Source organism: Pistacia vera, unplaced genomic scaffold (assembly GCF_008641045.1).
Source record: "Pistacia vera cultivar Batoury unplaced genomic scaffold, PisVer_v2 Contig197, whole genome shotgun sequence".
In the NCBI taxonomy this organism is placed as follows: Eukaryota; Viridiplantae; Streptophyta; class Magnoliopsida; order Sapindales; family Anacardiaceae; genus Pistacia; species Pistacia vera.
Genome location: NW_022195998.1, coordinates 196596 through 215771, shown reverse-complemented (window position 1 = coordinate 215771; position 19176 = coordinate 196596). Strand labels below are relative to the sequence as shown.

General features: G+C 37.1%; 3 protein-coding genes across 3 annotated transcripts; all 3 read left to right on the top strand.

Moving 5' to 3' along the window:
- Window positions 1–647: 647 nt before the first annotated feature.
- On the top strand, window positions 648–9004 carry LOC116128122 (brefeldin A-inhibited guanine nucleotide-exchange protein 2). Its single transcript, XM_031413801.1, has 11 exons — window positions 648–2082; window positions 2648–2965; window positions 3124–3469; window positions 3570–3992; window positions 4082–4374; window positions 4554–4827; window positions 5357–5862; window positions 5983–6304; window positions 6423–6804; window positions 6967–7652; window positions 8118–9004. Exons 1-11 carry the CDS (start codon window positions 899–901, stop codon window positions 8727–8729), a joined length of 5346 nt encoding a protein of 1781 aa, XP_031269661.1. The 5' UTR covers window positions 648–898; the 3' UTR covers window positions 8730–9004.
- Window positions 9005–9546: 542 nt separating this feature from the next.
- On the top strand, window positions 9547–10239 carry LOC116128176 (probable calcium-binding protein CML23). Its single transcript, XM_031413872.1, has one exon. It carries the CDS (start codon window positions 9575–9577, stop codon window positions 10136–10138), a length of 564 nt encoding a protein of 187 aa, XP_031269732.1. The 5' UTR covers window positions 9547–9574; the 3' UTR covers window positions 10139–10239.
- A 7005-nt stretch (window positions 10240–17244) lies between these two features.
- LOC116128118 (AT-hook motif nuclear-localized protein 22-like) lies at window positions 17245–18705 on the top strand. Its single transcript, XM_031413795.1, has one exon. The coding sequence runs from the start codon at window positions 17657–17659 to the stop codon at window positions 18560–18562; it is 906 nt and encodes a 301-aa protein (XP_031269655.1). The 5' UTR covers window positions 17245–17656; the 3' UTR covers window positions 18563–18705.
- The last annotated feature ends 471 nt before the right edge of the window (window positions 18706–19176 follow it).

The following is a 19176-nucleotide window of genomic DNA, read 5'->3' as shown; positions in this document are numbered from 1 at the left end:
TTAATTTTAAAATTCTATAGTATACCCTTATTTAATGTAGTACCAATTTTAGTCATTTTATAATAAAATGTACTTATAAGCCACATTTTACCAAATACGTCAACTACGTATTAGTCACTTATAAGTACTTTAACCAAACACGTAATTGCTTAAAATTTCAAATGCTTATAAGATAAAGTACTTGTTGCTCATAAGTTAATTTTCATAAGTTAAGACAAACACCCAAAAAGTCAATGATGTATTATTAGATCAATGAGTGAAAGACCAACAGTGAAAATATTCACACATACATCGAGATGCGATCAAAAACCCTATGGGCATACATTATTGACCGTTTGATTAACATATTTTACCAAAATTTTGTGATTTTTTTTTTGGTCCATGTATCTTTTATTGTGAGACTGATCTCAAGTTCCGTTATATCTTATTAAATACACTCTGATCAACAGCTAACAACTCAATTACATATAACATTAAACCACAATACCCAAAATACCCTAACTGTTACCACGATATTACCCTTCTACTGTCAAGATTTGAAAGCAATCACAGCCCAGACGCCAAATCACAGCGAGGGTATTTGGGTCTAAAAGTTTCAAACTTGGACTTTCTACGAAAAACCAAACGAAAAACGCGATCTAAATCTCAACCCCCCTCCCTCCGTAACCAAGAACCTCAACAGTTCACTCTCACGCTTCTCTCTTCTTTTCTTGTAAACTCTTCATTCTGTGCGATTTTTATGCGATCAAAACCGGACTGACTACGCCGACGCTCCGACTACACTCGTCACCATTACTCAACCAATTCAAATTGAAAGCGTTATCACTTCTTTTTCATTTTCTTCATTTTTCCACTTCCAGATCTGACTCACTGAGTCACTGCTAGTCTTAACTCGGGAATGGCTTCTTCGGAAGCCGATTCCCGCTTGAGCCAAGCCCTAGCTCCAGCCCTCGAAAAGATAATCAAAAACGCGTCGTGGCGCAAACATTCGAAACTCGCTCACGAATGTAAATCAGTTCTTGAGAGACTCACTGCTGCTCAGAAACAGACCCCTTCATCACCTACAGACTCGGAGCCGGAAAACTCCATCCCTGGCCCTCTCCACGACAGCGGGCCTATAGAATATTCGCTCTCAGAATCTGAGTCCATTCTTAGCCCTCTGATCAACGCGTGCGGTACTGGCTTCCTCAAGATAGTTGATCCTGCCGTTGATTGTATTCAAAAATTGATCGCCCATGGTTACCTTCGTGGCGAGGCGGACCCCTCTGGAGGTCCCGAAGCGATATTTCTTTCCAAACTAATTGAATCGGTCTGTAAATGCCACGATTTAGGTGATGATGCTGTTGAGTTACTGGTTTTAAAAACGCTTCTATCGGCTGTCACGTCGATGTCTTTAAGGATTCACGGAGATTGTTTGTTGCAAATTGTGAGGACTTGTTATGATATTTATCTAGGTAGTAAAAATGTGGTTAATCAGACGACAGCGAAGGCTTCACTGATCCAAATGTTAGTGATTGTTTTCAGAAGAATGGAAGCAGATTCGTCAACAGTTCCGATTCAACCAATTGTGGTTGCTGAATTGATGGAGCCAGTAGAAAAATCTGATGCGGATGGGTCCATGACAATGTTTGTACAAGGGTTTATAACGAAAATTATGCAAGATATTGACGGAGTATTGAATCCAGTTACGCCGGGTAAGATTTCAGCTGCAGGTCACGATGGTGCATTTGAAACCACTACTGTGGAGACGACTAATCCAGCTGATTTACTGGATTCAACTGATAAGGACATGTTGGACGCTAAGTATTGGGAGATTAGTATGTATAAGACGGCATTGGAGGGTAGGAAAGGGGAATTGGCTGACGGAGAAGGGGAAAGAGACGATGATTTGGAGGTTCAGATTGGGAATAAGTTGAGACGGGATGCATTTCTGGTATTTAGAGCACTTTGTAAGTTGTCTATGAAGACTCCTCCTAAGGAGGCATTGGCGGATCCCCAATTGATGAGAGGGAAGATTGTGGCTCTTGAGTTGTTGAAGATCCTGTTGGAGAATGCCGGAGCTGTGTTTCGGACCAGTGAAAGGTACTCATATTTTACATCTTTATCTGCCATATTTTGTTGTCTATACACTGCAGTTTCTTAATACCTTCATTAAGTGTTACGTGTTATATTCATGATAATAGTGGTTTATGGAACTTATGATGGAGATCGACTATGCTGTTACCAATCAAGATTCGTTAAATTTCCTTGCATGTTATAATAATTAATTATGAAAAAATTGGATACATTCGACTGTAGGAACTTTTTAAGAATTTCCTGAAGTGGAATATATCAAAAGCATCAGGAAGTTGCCATGTGGTAGAGTTTGTTGTTGATAACACTAGTAGCTGAGCCTAAAAGTTAGACAAATTATTTAATGATCCATATCATCCAGTGCTTGTGATTTGTGGCACTAAAATCTTTTAGTTAGGCAAAAAGTTGCAAGTATTAATAAGATGCCTAGATGTCGCAGGGTCTACTAAATCTGAGCATTACTATTCTATTTTTAGTTTACTCCTATATACTGTGAGCTATGTTCTATTTTGTTTTAAAAAAAGTCCATATAGCAATATTTGTGTTCTGCTGAATGTGCTTTGTGGGTATACAGGTTTTTGGGTGCCATTAAGCAGTACTTGTGTCTGTCATTGTTGAAGAACACCGCTTCAACTCTTATGATTGTTTTCCAGCTTTCTTGCTCCATTTTCATTAGTCTGGTATCAAGATTTAGAGCTGGACTGAAAGCAGAGATTGGGGTGTTCTTTCCTATGATTGTGCTCAGAGTTTTGGAAAATGTTGCTCAACCAAATTTTCAACAGAAGATGATAGTGCTTCGGTTTTTAGAGAAGCTCTGTGTTGATTCACAGATTTTGGTAGATATCTTTATTAACTATGATTGTGATGTCAACTCATCAAACATATTTGAGAGGTAATCTATGTTTCATCCTTTGGAATTCAATCTTTTTTATACAATTGAACAATGGTATCAAGCTAATGCAAATTTTGAATTTTGAAGATAAGTCTCTCTGTTTTCTGTCATGAGTGTGATTGACTTCGTTCAGTATATGTCTCTCTCTTTTGTTGTAGAATGGTCAATGGACTTCTTAAAACTGCTCAAGGTGTCCCTCCTGGTACAACCACCACACTATTGCCACCTCAAGAAGTGACAATGAAACTTGAAGCCATGAAGTGCCTAGTGGCTATATTGAGATCAATGGGAGACTGGATGAACAAACAATTGCGCATTCCAGATCCTCATTCTACTAAGAAACATGAGGCAGTGGAGAACAGTCCCGAGCTCGGAACTGTTCCCGTGGCAAATGGGAATGGGGATGAGGCTGTTGAGGGATCAGATTCTCAATCTGAAGCATCCAGTGAGGTTTCTGAAGTTTCGACCATTGAACAACGTCGAGCTTACAAGCTTGAACTTCAGGTAAGTAGATATATTATAATTGGGATACAAGTATATCAGTCTTCTGACTGTTCTTTTATTGTACTGTTGCCAATGGATTCTAATGTAAAATATGTGGCAGGAAGGTATATCTCTTTTTAATCGGAAACCCAAGAAAGGAATTGAATTTCTTATTAATGCAAATAAGGTGGGCAACTCACCGGAGGAGATAGCAGCTTTTCTAAAAAATGCCTCTGATTTGAACAAGACTCTGATTGGTGATTATCTAGGAGAAAGGGAGGAGTTATCACTTAAAGTAATGCATGCCTATGTGGATTCTTTTGAATTTCAAGGCATGGAGTTTGATGAGGCAATCAGGGCCTTTTTGCAAGGCTTTAGGTTGCCTGGTGAGGCACAAAAGATTGATCGAATAATGGAAAAGTTTTCTGAACGTTATTGTAAATGTAATCCAAAGGCATTCATTAGTGCTGACACAGCTTATGTCCTTGCATATTCTGTAATACTGCTCAACACTGATGCCCATAATCCTATGGTGAAGAACAAGGTGCGTTTTCTTTTTTCATCTGACCCAATTGGATTTTTCAGACGAATGTTGATAAGTTTTTTGCACCCGTCTTATTGAAATCTATATAGATGTCGGCTGAGGATTTTATAAGAAACAATCGTGGCATAGACGATGGAAAAGATTTACCTGAGGAGTATCTGAGGTCATTGTTTGATCGGATATCAAGAAATGAGATCAAAATGAAAGAAGATGGTCTGGCTGTTCAACAGAAGCAGTCTATGAACTCAAACAAAATATTAGGCTTGGACAGTATCTTGAATATCGTGATCCGAAAGCGGGGCGAGGAAAGGCATATGGAGACCAGTGATGATCTCATCAGGCACATGCAAGAACAATTTAAGGAAAAAGCTCGCAAATCTGAGTAAGATTGACTAGCATAAACAGTAATCATAATTTTTGCTCAGGCTTTATTTTAGTGTGAACTTATTGTTTTCCTAGAGTTTATATTTGGACTCATTATAAAGTTTTGCATTTGTTAGTTTCAAGAAATCCTTTATTTGGATTTGTCTTATTGGTATGTACTGGTCTTCAAATATGCAGATCAGTATTCTATGCAGCAACTGATGTGGTAATTCTAAGATTCATGATTGAGGTATGCTGGGCGCCCATGTTGGCTGCCTTTAGTGTGCCCCTCGACCAGAGTGATGATGAAGTGATATTAGCTCTGTGTCTCGAAGGCTTTCGTTATGCTATCCATGTCACTGCTGTAATGTCCATGAAGACTCATAGGGATGCTTTTGTGACTTCATTAGCAAAGTTTACTTCTCTTCACTCTCCCGCTGACATCAAGCAGAAAAACATAGATGCCATCAAGGTTGGTGTTTCACTTTACTCTGTTCAGCTGTTTTTAGGATGAGAATAAAATAAAAGCTGGTCTTCTACCTTTTCTGCCACATCTTAATCTCTCATCTGGTAAATTTGGTGCTGCATGTCAAAGCTTTGGAACTAAAAGTAACAGAATTGTTATGTTTGATGATTAAGATGAGCTTTATAGGATATTCTCGATAAGCATTCCACTGCCTAACTTCTGCCAATGAAACACAAAAGAAATATTTGGTAGAAAATAAAAAATTAAAGAAAATTAGAAAGCAATTAAGCTGAATGAAATCTGAATGCTACAAATACAGATAGCATGTGGAGCAGTAGTTTATCATACCAAGTAGTGTGTTTGTGGGAATCTGAAAAAAATTTCTTCCCTGCATAATGACATTTGCTACCATGAACTCAAATTGTATGATCTGATTACTGTAGATGTTCTTAATGACACCTATATATCTATCATCTCTGGATAATTCATTGAACTTCATTCTGATGCTGGATTTGATATTCTACATTGTCCATAGGCAATAGTCACAATTGCGGATGAAGATGGAAACTATTTACAGGAGGCATGGGAGCATATTTTGACGTGTGTGTCCAGGTTTGAGCATCTGCATCTCTTGGGAGAAGGTGCTCCTCCAGATGCCGCTTTCTTTGCTTTTCCACAGAATGAGTCTGAAAAATCCAAACAAGCTAAGTCAACCATCCTTCCAGTTCTAAAAAAGAAAGGACCTGGGAGGATTCAGTTTGCAGCTTCTGCTGTGATGAGGGGTGCATATGATAGTGCGGGCATTGGTGGCAATGCTTCTGGGGTGGTCACATCTGAACAGATGAACAATATAGTCACCAATTTAAACATGTTAGAGCAAGTTGGAAGCTCTGAAATGAATCGTATATTTACACGAAGTCAGAAGTTGAATAGTGAGGCAATAATAGACTTTGTTAAGGCTCTTTGCAAGGTCTCAATGGAGGAACTCCGATCTGCATCTGATCCACGGGTTTTCAGCCTCACAAAAATTGTTGAGATTGCGTATGTGTTCCTATTTCTGTTGTTCCTTTTGGCATATATTCTTATTGTCTTGATTTTCATTGGTTTTAATTTGCTATTATAACTGAATTGTGTGGTTTATCTGATTTGTTTTTATGACAGGCACTATAACATGAACCGCATCAGGCTGGTGTGGTCAAGCATCTGGCATGTCCTCTCTGATTTCTTTGTAACCATTGGCTGCTCCGAGAACCTCTCAATAGCAATTTTTGCAATGGATTCTTTACGCCAGTTATCAATGAAATTCCTAGAGCGAGAAGAGTTGGCTAATTATAATTTTCAGAATGAATTTATGAAGCCTTTTGTCATTGTGATGCGGAAGAGTAGTGCTGTTGAAATCAGAGAATTAATCATCAGATGTGTCTCACAGATGGTTTTATCTCGTGTCAATAATGTCAAATCAGGATGGAAAAGCATGTTCATGGTATTGAAATTTGGATGATTCTCTATCTTTTGTTTGTAAAAATTCATGTCATAAATATTATTATGTTTTTCCTTGACATGTTAGTGACTTGATACTGCATGACTTTTTTTCTTTTCAGGTTTTCACAACGGCAGCTTATGATGATCACAAAAACATTGTACTCTTGGCCTTTGAAATTATTGAGAAGATTATCCGAGACTACTTCCCATACATTACTGAGACTGAAACAACCACCTTCACAGATTGTGTCAATTGCCTAATAGCATTTACAAACAGTAGATTCAACAAAGACATTAGTCTGAATGCTATTGCATTTCTTCGGTTCTGTGCCACTAAACTTGCAGAAGGAGATCTTAGTGCCTCATCAAGGAACAAAGACAAGGAAGCATCTGGAAAGATTTCTCTGACCTCCCCTCAACCTTTGAAAGAAGGAAAACTGGATAACGGAGAGATTATTGATAAAGATGATCATCTCTATTTCTGGTTCCCTTTGTTGGCTGGTAAGGGAACTGCTTAAATTGATGGTTTTCACGCCGCCGTACTTTTGGCTTTGCTATAGTTTTTGTACATGTTTGTACGCTCAATAGATTTATCCACATTTTCTTCAAGATGTATGTTAGAATTTTGCCTCAAATTCAATTATTTGTCTTTTATACATGCAGGTTTATCAGAACTTAGCTTTGACCCAAGGCCAGAAATCAGGAAGAGTGCCTTACAAGTGCTGTTTGAAACTTTGCGTAACCATGGTCACCTTTTCTCACTGCCTCTGTGGGAGCGGGTGTTTGAGTCAGTCCTATTTCCAATATTTGACTATGTGCGGCATGCCATTGATCCTTCAGGGGAGAACTCACCTGGACAAGGGATTGATGGTGATATGGGTGAGCTTGATCAAGATGCATGGCTCTATGAGACATGCACTTTGGCCCTCCAATTAGTTGTGGATCTTTTTGTCAAATTTTACAACACTGTCAATCCACTTTTGAAGAAGGTGCTGATGCTTCTGGTAAGTTTTATCAAACGTCCTCATCAGAGCCTTGCTGGTATTGGAATTGCTGCTTTTGTCCGATTGATGAGCAATGCTGGGGATCTATTTTCTGATGAAAAGTGGCTAGAAGTGGTGTTGTCATTAAAAGAAGCAGCCAATGCCACCGCTCCTGATTTTTCTTACATTGTTAGTGAAGAAAGCATGGTCAGGAACCATGAAAATGCGTCAAATGGACAAATTAATGGGGAGGCTTCTGGTTCTGGTATGGCTGATGATGATTCCGAGAGCCAGAAGACAAGTCGTCTATATGCTTCTATAGCTGATTCGAAATGCCGGGCTGCTGTACAACTTTTATTGATTCAGGTAATATCTTTTCTGACTTGTAACATTTTATGTTGTGAAACTATTAGATACTCTATATTTTTTTATAACATGAGGCCATGTGTATAACATAAACTAAGTATATTCCTGTTTGCATTTTATTGTTATGTACTTGGATGCTGAGCACACTGGTTTTCATGATGAATTCATATGGCATGTATAAGTCAGGTCCAGGGTTAATTTTGAAATGTGCCGAGTTTTATTGAAGTTTCTCGTTTTCATTTTCCTTCCATTAAATGTTGCCTCTTGTTTATGAAACTTAAATTTTTAAAAATATCTCCTAAAACCAAGATGAATGTGCATGCTGTAAGTTAGGCATATGAAATCAGATACCTATCTAATTGTTTGTTTGTTGATAAATGAAGTGTTGGCAAAGTTAGAATTATTTTTGTAAAATTTTATCTTTGTCAATGTTGGTTGTGAATCTTATTTGATTAAATTTGGCAGGCGGTGATGGAGATCTACAACATGTATCGGTCTCGCCTCTCTGCTAAAAACACCTTAGTCCTCTTCAAGGCTTTGCATGACGTGGCAGCCCATGCTCACAAGATCAATAGCAATAACATTTTACGCTCAAAGCTACAAGAATTTGGCTCTATGACTCAAATGCAAGATCCCCCACTGTTACGCCTAGAAAATGAGTCGTTTCAGATATGTCTGACATTTTTACAGAATATTATACTGGACAGGCCTCCTACTTATGATGAGGCTGAAGTAGAGTCCTATCTGGTTGACCTTTGTCGGGAGGTATTACAGTTCTATATTGACACTTCTCGCTCAGGACAAACATCCGAATCATATGTCAATAAGAAATTGCAGTGGGCAATACCTTTAGGTTCTGGGAGACGGAGGGAATTGGCTGCCCGGGCACCCCTTATTGTGTCAACACTCCAGGCAATCTGTACTTTAGGAGAGACTTCCTTTGAGAAGAACTTGTCTCAGTTCTTCCCCCTTCTTTCAGGCTTGATAAGCTGTGAACATGGATCAAATGAGGTACCGGTAGCTCTCAGTGATATACTAAGCTCATCAGTGGGTCCTGTTTTACTTCGGTCGTGTTGATCTTACTGGGGTCAGACGGCACATTTTGGGATGTATGCTATTCTTTAAATTGAAGTCTTATAGTTTCTTTCTTTCTTTACTCGTTTGGTTTAAAAATGTAATTGTTATCGGAAGTATAGTTTCAGAGTGTATGAAGAGTTAGTGATGATTTGGGGTTGTGGCTAGTATCTATAAAGCTCAAGCATTTCTGTTCAGGAGCTTAGCTCCTCTTTGTTCAGAATTTATAGATATCATCAGGAGCTTTTCATGTATGCTAGTTAGATATTTTTCACATACAATATTTTACTGTAGAAAAATAGAGAGGCTTTTTCTGCTTATTATTTGTTTATTTTACAGGTGGATTCCAGAAATAGAATGCCAATTGTCTAATTTTAATTCACTTTTTGACCTTTTCACTTTTCATGGTTAAATTGAATAAAACAATATTTGGTTTTGAAACGGTCCCTTGCCCGCAGGACCAATATACCAAATCATTTTGAATCACTACATTAGATCCAGAGATGACAAAGAAAGTAAAAATTAAGTGCCGGCACTTTCATTTCATCTAATATAATCAATTAAAATTCAGCTGGCATCCACCGAACAGGACTTGACCAAATCGACATTATCAGTGCAAGTGACCCAGTCAAATAAATTCTCGCTAAAGGAATGAACATTTATGAACTATAAAAGATAATGCCAATGTCTCGTGCCCACAAAATTATTGCAAACTGACAAATTAAGATTCTCTAAAAGCCCACAGTAAATGCGAATGTCACATTCGCACCCATAAGTCATAACCTCTCTTCTCTTTCTCACCATAACTACCATTTTTACCACCATTTCCAGACTGTCTCCAGTCCACAATGTCATCTTCTTTCAAGACCTGCTGGATCTCTCTACACCGAAACATTAAACTCTTTTTCCATCAAATGAGAAGAAGAAAACACAAGAGATTGTCATCTGGTTTTGATTTGTTAACCTCATCCTTCACAACCATGGAAGAGTCGAACCAATATAGACAAGTTTTCAAGGTGATGGACGCAAATGGTGATGGGAAATTATCAGCATTAGAACTAAGTGAAGTCCTTGTTTGCCTAGGTTATGATAAGTCGAAAGCCACCAAAGAAGCTCAAGTAATGGTGTCGCAGATAGACTACAACGGAGATGGCTTCATTGACTTGGATGAATTCATGGATGCAGTTCACAGTGATAGCAAAGAAGATTATCTAATGGATGCTTTTCTCATTTTTGATACTGACAAGAACGGACTGATCTCGGCGAGAGAGTTGCGAAGAGTTCTAAATAACCTTGGAAGTGATAATTGCAGCCTTCAAGATTGCCGGCGTATGATACAAGGAGTAGACAAGGACGGAGATGGCTTCGTCAATTTTGAAGAATTTCGTTCAATGATGTCTCATAATAACTAAACATATAATTAGCTAGTTCCTTTCTGGTACGCAAATTATCTTCTCAATTTCATGTAATTAATTATCGACTTATGAGTACTTGAAGAGTGGTGATTCTAGTCAGATATCCATCTGAAATTTCATTTGGTTAATTAATGGGGAAGAAAAAAATCTGCATATTTTCATCGTTTTCTCCCTCTTGTCCTCATGGGTCCTCCATCTTTTGTCCATTGCGATAGTGTCAATCCATTAAGGAAACTACAGTGTCACTAAAGTTGACTGCTTATCACATCTGACCATCTGAGATACAGCTTCTTCTAAATATATCCAACTAAACGAACTTGCAGTTTAACTTGTTTACGTTTCCTTCAATTCTATTTAAAATCATTATCCAAAAACTACTTTGACTTTATGCCAAGCATGCGTTATCTTATTCAGACTAACAAGTTGGCCAATTGCAGTTGCCATGCAGGAGATTACTTCCATGTCAAATCTTGGCTGAGATATAAATATAAAAATAAAATAAAAAATTTGGAGGTAACGTGATAACCGAAAAAACCACCGGTAAAAATAGTAAATGATGATTTATGTTTATATGGTCTCTTAAATTCGAGTCTCCATAACTCTTAATAAAGATAATCATTAGAGTTCGTATTCAATCGATAGTTGATTATGAGAGAATAATCGAGGTACGTATAAGCTGATCAACACCTTTGGTCATTAAAGAAAAAAATAAAATGTGGAAACTGAAATAGAAATGGTGTTTTCTACTTCAACCCTAATGTATGTTGAATTTGTTTAGGAAATATTAAATTATTGGGCTATTCTCGGCCCATGATAGAATGAGGCCTCTAAAGTCGTTTCACAAGACAGGATCAAATCTGCCAATTGAATTCGATGGGTTGGGATCCTTTTCACGGTGTTATTTGTCAATGGTCATATAAATATAATCAAAATTTGTCGTATGCTATAAAAATAAACGGGAAGGTGTGTTTTACATCTAATCTCAAGTTAAGAGAGAAATCTAGGTAAAGAATAACGGGATCAACGTGGTATACAACTCGGATTTTATTATATGATTTAGTCCGAGACAAACTTTTTTCCTGAGCTTAGATTTGCTGCCTTTCCGTACAGTAGCAAATAACATTCACAAAACGTATATATTATAAACCTTCAAGTTGCTTTACTTATAATCTAGAACAACAAGTTAAAATATACATTAATAATAATTGTCGCTATATATATAAAAAAAAAAAACCTCGATACATTCTTAATAATATGTATATGTACTAAGTACAATGCATTATCTTGGTTATATCCTAAGTTATATTTTAATGAATTATCTTAATAAGATAATTTAAGATATGTCACACTTTTTCCAATATTTAAGCAATGAGCATCCCAACTGGGTAATCATTTTGTTTTCCTTTGCTCCTGTTAAAATATTAGAATCAATCCATCATTTATCATGCTTTTCAAATTTCAATTTTCAAATTGAATCGATCATCTCTTATTGATAACTTTTATAATGTAAAGGAAACATAGATTAAGTGGGTGTTTTAAAGGGTTCATCATATCCAGGGCATTGTCTTCCAAGACATTTTCTAGCTACTTTTTTCTCAAGTCCCAATTAACTAATTATCTATTACTTCCACAACAATAAAATTTTCTTAGAAGATTCCGAACAATAATTAGCCCTCCCAAATATGCAGGAACTGAGCTCTATAATGCCCTCTTTATGTATAAATATTAACCACTGAGTTTGTACTTGGCTATTTATCATTAATATATAACAGTTCAACTCTAAAAGAATAATTAATTTTAATATTATCAAATCTAATCTCAATTAAAAGGAAAAGGTTCCAAAGAATTAGATGCCAATGCCAATACTAGCTAGCTATTCTCACCCTGATTAGAGTTTGCTTAGATGCTAAATACTGCTTTATCATCACTAATTCTTATCGAGAGACCATTTCAAAGTGGTTTTCAGTCGCCCATTGATAATATAATTACTTTACAACAAAATGCAACTTCAAAAAGTGAAAAGGATTCTATGGATAAAAGTGTTAAGTGGAAATTAACAACGTAAACTTTAGGGTTTATAGAAGAATCGTATTGCATTATATATATATTTATTAGTGATCAAAATCAAAAGAAAATGTTGACATTATGGATGCTGTCAATGAAATGCAATAGTGTTTGATTTGAAAGAGGTCATATAAGCAGGTGAAAGGATGACTAAATGATTCCAAACAAATCACTATCAATCACATGGCAACCTCAGTTTGGTCGGCTGTTTAGCTCTAAAATATTCCCAGTGCTCGATGTGTTTTGATTAATTAACTCATAAATGAAAGCTTTTAGATTGGCCTTCCATGGAGAGGAAGAAAAGGGTGCAACAATCTCGAGCCACTTTGAGTGAAAAGCGGCTACTAAGAGAGTGAGAACATGCGAAATTATGCTTGATTCGAAGCCATAGGTGCCCCTCACATGGAAGTGGGTTTATCTTTCTTCGTTCATGTGGTCCATACTCTTCTTGGATTAGCTTTAGACCCTTTGGTAAATTAATTGTTAATTTAATTTGAATAAGATATTGGGTTTGATTTCTTTAATAAGATAGTTGATTAGATAAGTATTACAATATTTTAATTGCATTAGATAGACCAAACGTGGCAACAGTTTTCCAAGCTTTAATTCATTTCTTCCACTCTCATGGGGAGAAGACTATGCCTTTAATTTCTTATAAAAAGAATCAATTTCTAATATTCACAAGATTCAACATCTTACTCATTTTTAAAAGAGCTAATTCATTTCGATGAACCCCGTGAACCTTACGCTGTTTGAACTCGGTTAGTTAGACTTGTGAACCTATAGAAACCAAGTCTTGGAACCAACTTTCAATAATGTCAATCCTTCAAAACTAAGTTGGGAATAATTAAAGACAAAAGCAATATATATATACTTCAAAGAGATGCTTCAACTTCAAACACCCACTTTTAGGTTTTACACCAAACAATAAAAATGCAAAGTAAGTAGTGTTTAAAATGAGTAATTCTTCTCGTTTAAAGCTTTGACCCACAATCATCATAAGAACAATGAAGCAGGGCAGTGTAAATTAATGCTGCAATTTCAGTGGATATATAGATTCTTATCCTTGTAGGTTGTGCATGTTCTAGACGAATGACACTATGGTCAAATTTATAGATTTGCCACCAAATTATTGCAAGAACTTGGGAATTGGGCTAAATTTTGTGCTATCATTGTGAAATCAAATTTGAAGAGACCTTTTTAGTTCTGAAAATTGGGCGGGTGGATTATGAAAAATCCCATCAAAGAGTGATGATTATGACAAATATAAATATAGTAGTGGGCAAGAAATGACTTAATTAAATAAATGATATATATATATATATATAGAGAGAGAGAGAGAGAGAGAGAGAGAGAGAGAGAGAGAGAGAGAGAGAGAGAGAGAGTTTTTCCTCTCATAACATAAGAGTTACTGGTGTTGAGGAGGACTTGGATTTCAGTACCTCGGAGGCCAAAGATGGTGTTGGGGACAGTTGACTATTTAAGAAAACGATTGTTTGTTGTATTACAGCCATGCATTAATTTCTAGTCTTATAAATTGATGTGTTTTGTTTGGTAGCTTCTTTTCATCAAAGAGAGATTGGTTTGTTGTATAATATTCAATTAATATATACATATACATTTTTTAAATATTAAGTTGGTTCAAATTTTCTTGTTCGCTTGCTTTTAGCAGAGGCAATGGTTGGCTTAATCGAATGAGAATGGACGAAAGTAACATGAAAACGAGGAGAAGCCGGACCGTTTGTCCCGGAGAAGACCCACCTATCTCATCCAATCACCAAATCTGTTCTATTTTTTATTCCATATATATTTCTTGATGAGCCGAAGAAAGAGGCTAAAGTGACAGCCAGCTACATGCATTAAGAGGTATTATTTTTTTTTTGGTCAGCTATCTTACTAGTGAGCTGAAACATAGAAAAGTTTAGTCATGATTTTTATGAATCAATTCAGAGTTAGAATGGCAAAGTTGGAAATAGTGAGAAACAGTGTGGGTAAAATTAAGGCAGAGAACACCGAAGGGATTCATAGAATTCAGGGCGTGGAGGTGATAGTGATGGCAGTAGTGAAAAGATATAATAAGTATTCTGTCCAGATTAGATAGTGGAGAAAGGAAAGACACCTCATTTATTCTCTTGCATAAACAGATAATGGGTAGTAGGATTGGTTGACTAAAATTTTGGCATTCATTCATTCATTCCATCTCTTGAATGGCCGCTCGTGCTCGTGCTATTTCACAAACACATGCACATCCAGTGTTAATGTTTGCGCCTCAGCCTCAGCCTCAGCCTCGGCCTCAATTGTGTGTCAGTCGACTGTCAGCGCCACCCACGCCTTTCTCTAACTCCACCCTATCACGCCCACACGCCCTGGTTTCTTATTCACCATACACCTCCATTTAACGATGCAGTCAAACCCCCCCCCTGTTCACTTTTTCACCTACATTTCCAAACTCATTTTTATTCACCTAACTCCTAAGCTAAGAGATCTGCGCGCTTTCATTTATTTTCAAATCTAACTCAATCCCTACAATTCTGTACTTCATTATTTATTATATAATTTCTACATATCCGTTACTCTAAACAATCAATAGAAAGTGTGTCAAATCGTGAATGGAAATTAAAGATCGGGATCTAGCAAGAAACATAGGTGAGGTAGCTTTGGTGAGTCATTTAAATATGACAGATTTTGCCAACAAGGTAAAGGATGGAGATAATAGCTACCTTACGCACAGCCTTCAATTAATTAATATAACTTATTTTTGAAAAGCATAAATCATGCATGCATATCTCCACAGGGTGGAGGATGGGACATCGTTGATCTCGCTTATGTTTGAAGGTACTTGGGTATACGGTAGAAAATAATTAAAACCGTACTTGACTCGAAAGCAATTGCATAAAACGACAAGAATACATATATCATCACCGGCAAGGGAATATTCCGTCCTGTAAGGTTCCCCGTGGGTGTGCGTGTTGCACATGCACGTGCACATGAGTTGGCAGCTAGTATTACCTTACGTGAATTCATCGCAACATATGCCCACACACTCAGACAAATTAAATCCAGCACGTCCTCTTATAATTTTGACCGCATCTCATTAAGAATCACTCCCAGTCACCACTACAACTCATTTGTTTAACTGCATAATGAAATTAAAATTTTCCTTTTAATATGTAAAGTGAATAAAAACGAATAAAAGACTTAATAAAACACAATATATATAGGTCACCTTCAATCCAGCCTTTTCCATACTAAAGGCTATAGCCTAATTTGATAATATTTTTTAAATGACAACATTATTCTTGTGTCACATAGAATAAAGTTTTGTCTAGCAGTTGAATGTTTCAAATCGAACTACAATAAAATTATAATTTTGAAACCAATGTGATATGCGATGAGCAGAGCATGACAAGGGTTGATGAATATGAAATTAAGGTAATGGAACTCGTGAAGTACAAAAGATTCTATATATTTAAGGAGTGCTGGAAAATGTGCTTTGTTTAATTATTTGGACTTCTCGTATACGGATCATGCGATGATTGCGGTTTCTTTACCAGTTACTGGTCGTCAGCTGTAGATCTAAATCAAAGATTGGCCGCACTTTGCATATAGAAATTGCGACTTCATTTTCAATGAATTTCATATAAAACTTGAAATCGAAGTACTTTAGTAGGTGGAAAGGGAATAATTGTGCATGTTAATAAGAAGTTATCGTTTATTTCGAGAATAATAATGAAATATAGCAAAATGTTAGACATAAGGATGAAACATATGGTCCTTGTTTAAATGGTTAAAAAGAAAGGAAAGAGGAAGTGGGGAGGAGACACGTCTCATGATGCACAATTACGTGGACCCCATAATATAAACATGAAAATCAACATCAATGTAATAGATAAAGACTTGAGAGAAAGGGTTTCATTTTTTTTTTCCTAGAATTGAGAATCGCCCTTAAGACACGCCCTGACTCTCCTGTCGTGACCTAATTTGTTTCCGACGGGTCCACTTCAATTTCCCATGACCCACCGCATGCATCTAACTAATCTGATCTTATCTTAGTCTAATCACTTGTTACCATTCCATTATTCAAATATTCAACACGTTTAAATTTTCTGTTACTGTAAATTTAATGCAACAGTAACTCTACAAGTATCCAACAACAACTCCTCCACTGTAATATTTGTAACGCTCTGGTCTTCAGACCAACTACCATCTTAAGCCTTCAGTTTTTTATTACATCTTTGTCATTTTATACAACCAAAATAACGTCTTTTCACATAATGATAAGTCTTTCATTCTGGCACTTCTGAGTAAAATCTGGAATCACAAACTTACTCTGTTGTAAAAACATAAATGTCAAGGGATCCAACAATCATACGAAACATGGAAAGATAGTGATAGATGAGTTTAGAGTTCAAACAGTTCTGATATATATATTCAAGTTTTAAAGCGCAGTAGTGCACTGTTTATACGTTTTATGCTTTATATACAACTCATATTCGATGATGAAGCATTGAAAATAAGAAACTTTCCCCCTCATGAACAAAACTGAGGTTTAAGAGGCTGAAGCCTGTTTCAAGCGCTTTCAGGAATAAGAAAGAGAGCGACAGAAAGAAGAAGAGAAAGAGAGAGGTATATAGGTAGATATGGAAATAAAATAGAGTAGTGAGTTTTGGGAAGAAGGTATGTAAGAAGAGAAGAGCATGATCTTATAGTGAGGGTTGAAATTGTAGTCCTATAGGGTATAGAGAGAGAGGCATTAATGTAAGAGAGAGAGAGAGAGAGACATTAATGTAAGAGAGAGAGAGAGACATTAATGTAAGAGAGAGAGAGAGAGTGAACATGGGGTGTTGGGACCCATGGGTTTTGAGAGACAAAAGAGAGAGAAAGTGAGGCCCACAGCACCGCCCATGCGCACGCTCTCTTACCAAAACTTACCATCATCGATCCGATACCTTGACCTAACCCTAACCCAACAACACTAACGCTAACACTAACTCTAACTCTATACCTAAAAAGTTAAAACAAAAATAACACCACCCAAACACCACCTCTCTCTATTCTTCACCCTTCTCTTTCTTCTTCTTCTTCTTCTTCTTCTTCATTTTCATTTTTCACCCAAGTACTTATCTTTCTTCTTAGGACACACAGAGACCTCACCTGATTCAACCTCAGCTAAGCGAAACCAACTCCTCTCTCACATGAGGAGTAGATATTAGAAAGATGGCTTGATTCAGCTATTTCAGCTGAAAATTTGGTAGCTGATGCTTAAAAGCCCTTTCTTTTTCCTTTTCTAGAGAAAGTTAGCATCATTTGATCCATCTAAGTTTCATAAAAAGTAAGATACAAAGCCACAAAGCAAGCAAGTTTCGACCGAGAAGTTCAACTCACTCAGTCTTCTTCTCAATTCAATTGGGTGTGTGAGTGAATTAGGGTTTGAGTTAACCAAATTTAGATATGAATCCAGTTACAGCTCATGGCCGCCCTCTTCCTCCTCCCTTTCACACAAGAGATATTCACCTACAGCCGCACCACCAGTTTCAACACTCTCACCAACAAAATTCTGATGAAGAACAAAACGGTAACGGAAGCTTAAACCGTGGCCAAAAACGAGATCGTGATGAAAACAACACCAACAACCACACAAACATAATTGAAGACAGGGATGAACTAGCCATGGTCTCTGGAGGAGAAGGAGAAATCACTAGAAGACCCCGAGGCAGACCGGCCGGCTCAAAAAACAAGCCTAAGCCACCCATCATCATAACCCGTGATAGCGCAAATGCCCTCCGATCTCATGTCATGGAAATCGCCAACGGCTGTGATATAATGGAAAGTGTATCAACATTTGCTAGGCGAAGACAAAGAGGGATTTGCATTCTGAGTGGTAGCGGTACTGTAACTAATGTAACTCTAAGACAACCGGCTGCACCCGGTGCAGTTGTGACCTTACATGGTAGATTCGAGATTTTATCACTTTCAGGATCCTTTTTACCGCCTCCTGCACCACCGGCTGCTTCAGGACTCACTATATATTTAGCCGGAGGTCAAGGCCAAGTGGTGGGGGGAAGCGTTGTCGGCCCACTTCTTGCATCAGGTCCAGTGGTGATTATGGCGGCTTCTTTTGGTAATGCGGCGTATGAGAGGCTTCCTTTGGAAGAGGAAGAGGCACCAGTGGGGTCCATACCGGGAAGTCAGCCCCTAGGGTCGCCGGAACTTGTACAAGAGCAGCAGCAGCAACAACCACAGCAATTAATGCAAGATCCTAATGCTTCTTTCATTCATGGCTTACCACCAAATCTTCTAAATTCTGTGCAATTACCAGCTGAGGCCTATTGGGGCACAGGTCGTCCTTCTTTTTAACGCAAAAACAAACTATGCTGCTGCTGCTTCTTCTTCTTCTTCTTCTTTTCTTTTCCTTTATCTTTGTTTGACGTCTTTAAACACCTTTCATTCTTCTTCTTCCATAAGTTAGTTTATGTTTAAGATGTTGATCTTGGAATTCATCTACCTTTTATTGAAGAAGGATGTACAAATTAATGAATTTTTTTTGTTTTTGCTTTTAATAGCGCGCTTTTCTTTTCATCCCAACTCGTGATATTTTTAGCAAAAGATGAAACACCATTAATATCTTCTTACCTTTAATTTGCTTTTAACAGCAGTTCTAGTAATTTGCTTGACAACGATCTTTCAGTCTTCTCTGAAAAAAGAGGAAAAGCAACCGCCTATAAGATTGTAGGTTTTAGATTTTCTTGCATGATCAAAAGTGCAAAGAGAGAAATAATAATGTTATGTTCTTCTCTTTAAAACAATGTTTTAGGTTCATTTATATTTTCTATATATGTATGCAAAAGCTGAAAGTGTCTTAGAAATTTAGGATCTTGTCAGTAAATCACCTGTGATTATGCCCAAAAATTTAGCATTTTTTTACTTTCCTGGATTGATATTTTTAATTATGCTTCATTATATATAGTTAT

Coding starts and splice junctions, on each gene's coding strand:
- LOC116128122 (XM_031413801.1), top strand. CDS start 899: ATGGCTTCTTCGGAAGCCGATTCCCGCTTGAGCCAAGCCCTAGCTCCA. Junction 3,470..3,569: donor CTTACAAGCTTGAACTTCAG/GTAAGTAGATAT, acceptor AATATGTGGCAG/GAAGGTATATCTCTTTTTAA. Junction 4,375..4,553: donor GAAAAAGCTCGCAAATCTGA/GTAAGATTGACT, acceptor TCAAATATGCAG/ATCAGTATTCTATGCAGCAA.
- LOC116128176 (XM_031413872.1), top strand. CDS start 9,575: ATGTCATCTTCTTTCAAGACCTGCTGGATCTCTCTACACCGAAACATT.
- LOC116128118 (XM_031413795.1), top strand. CDS start 17,657: ATGAATCCAGTTACAGCTCATGGCCGCCCTCTTCCTCCTCCCTTTCAC.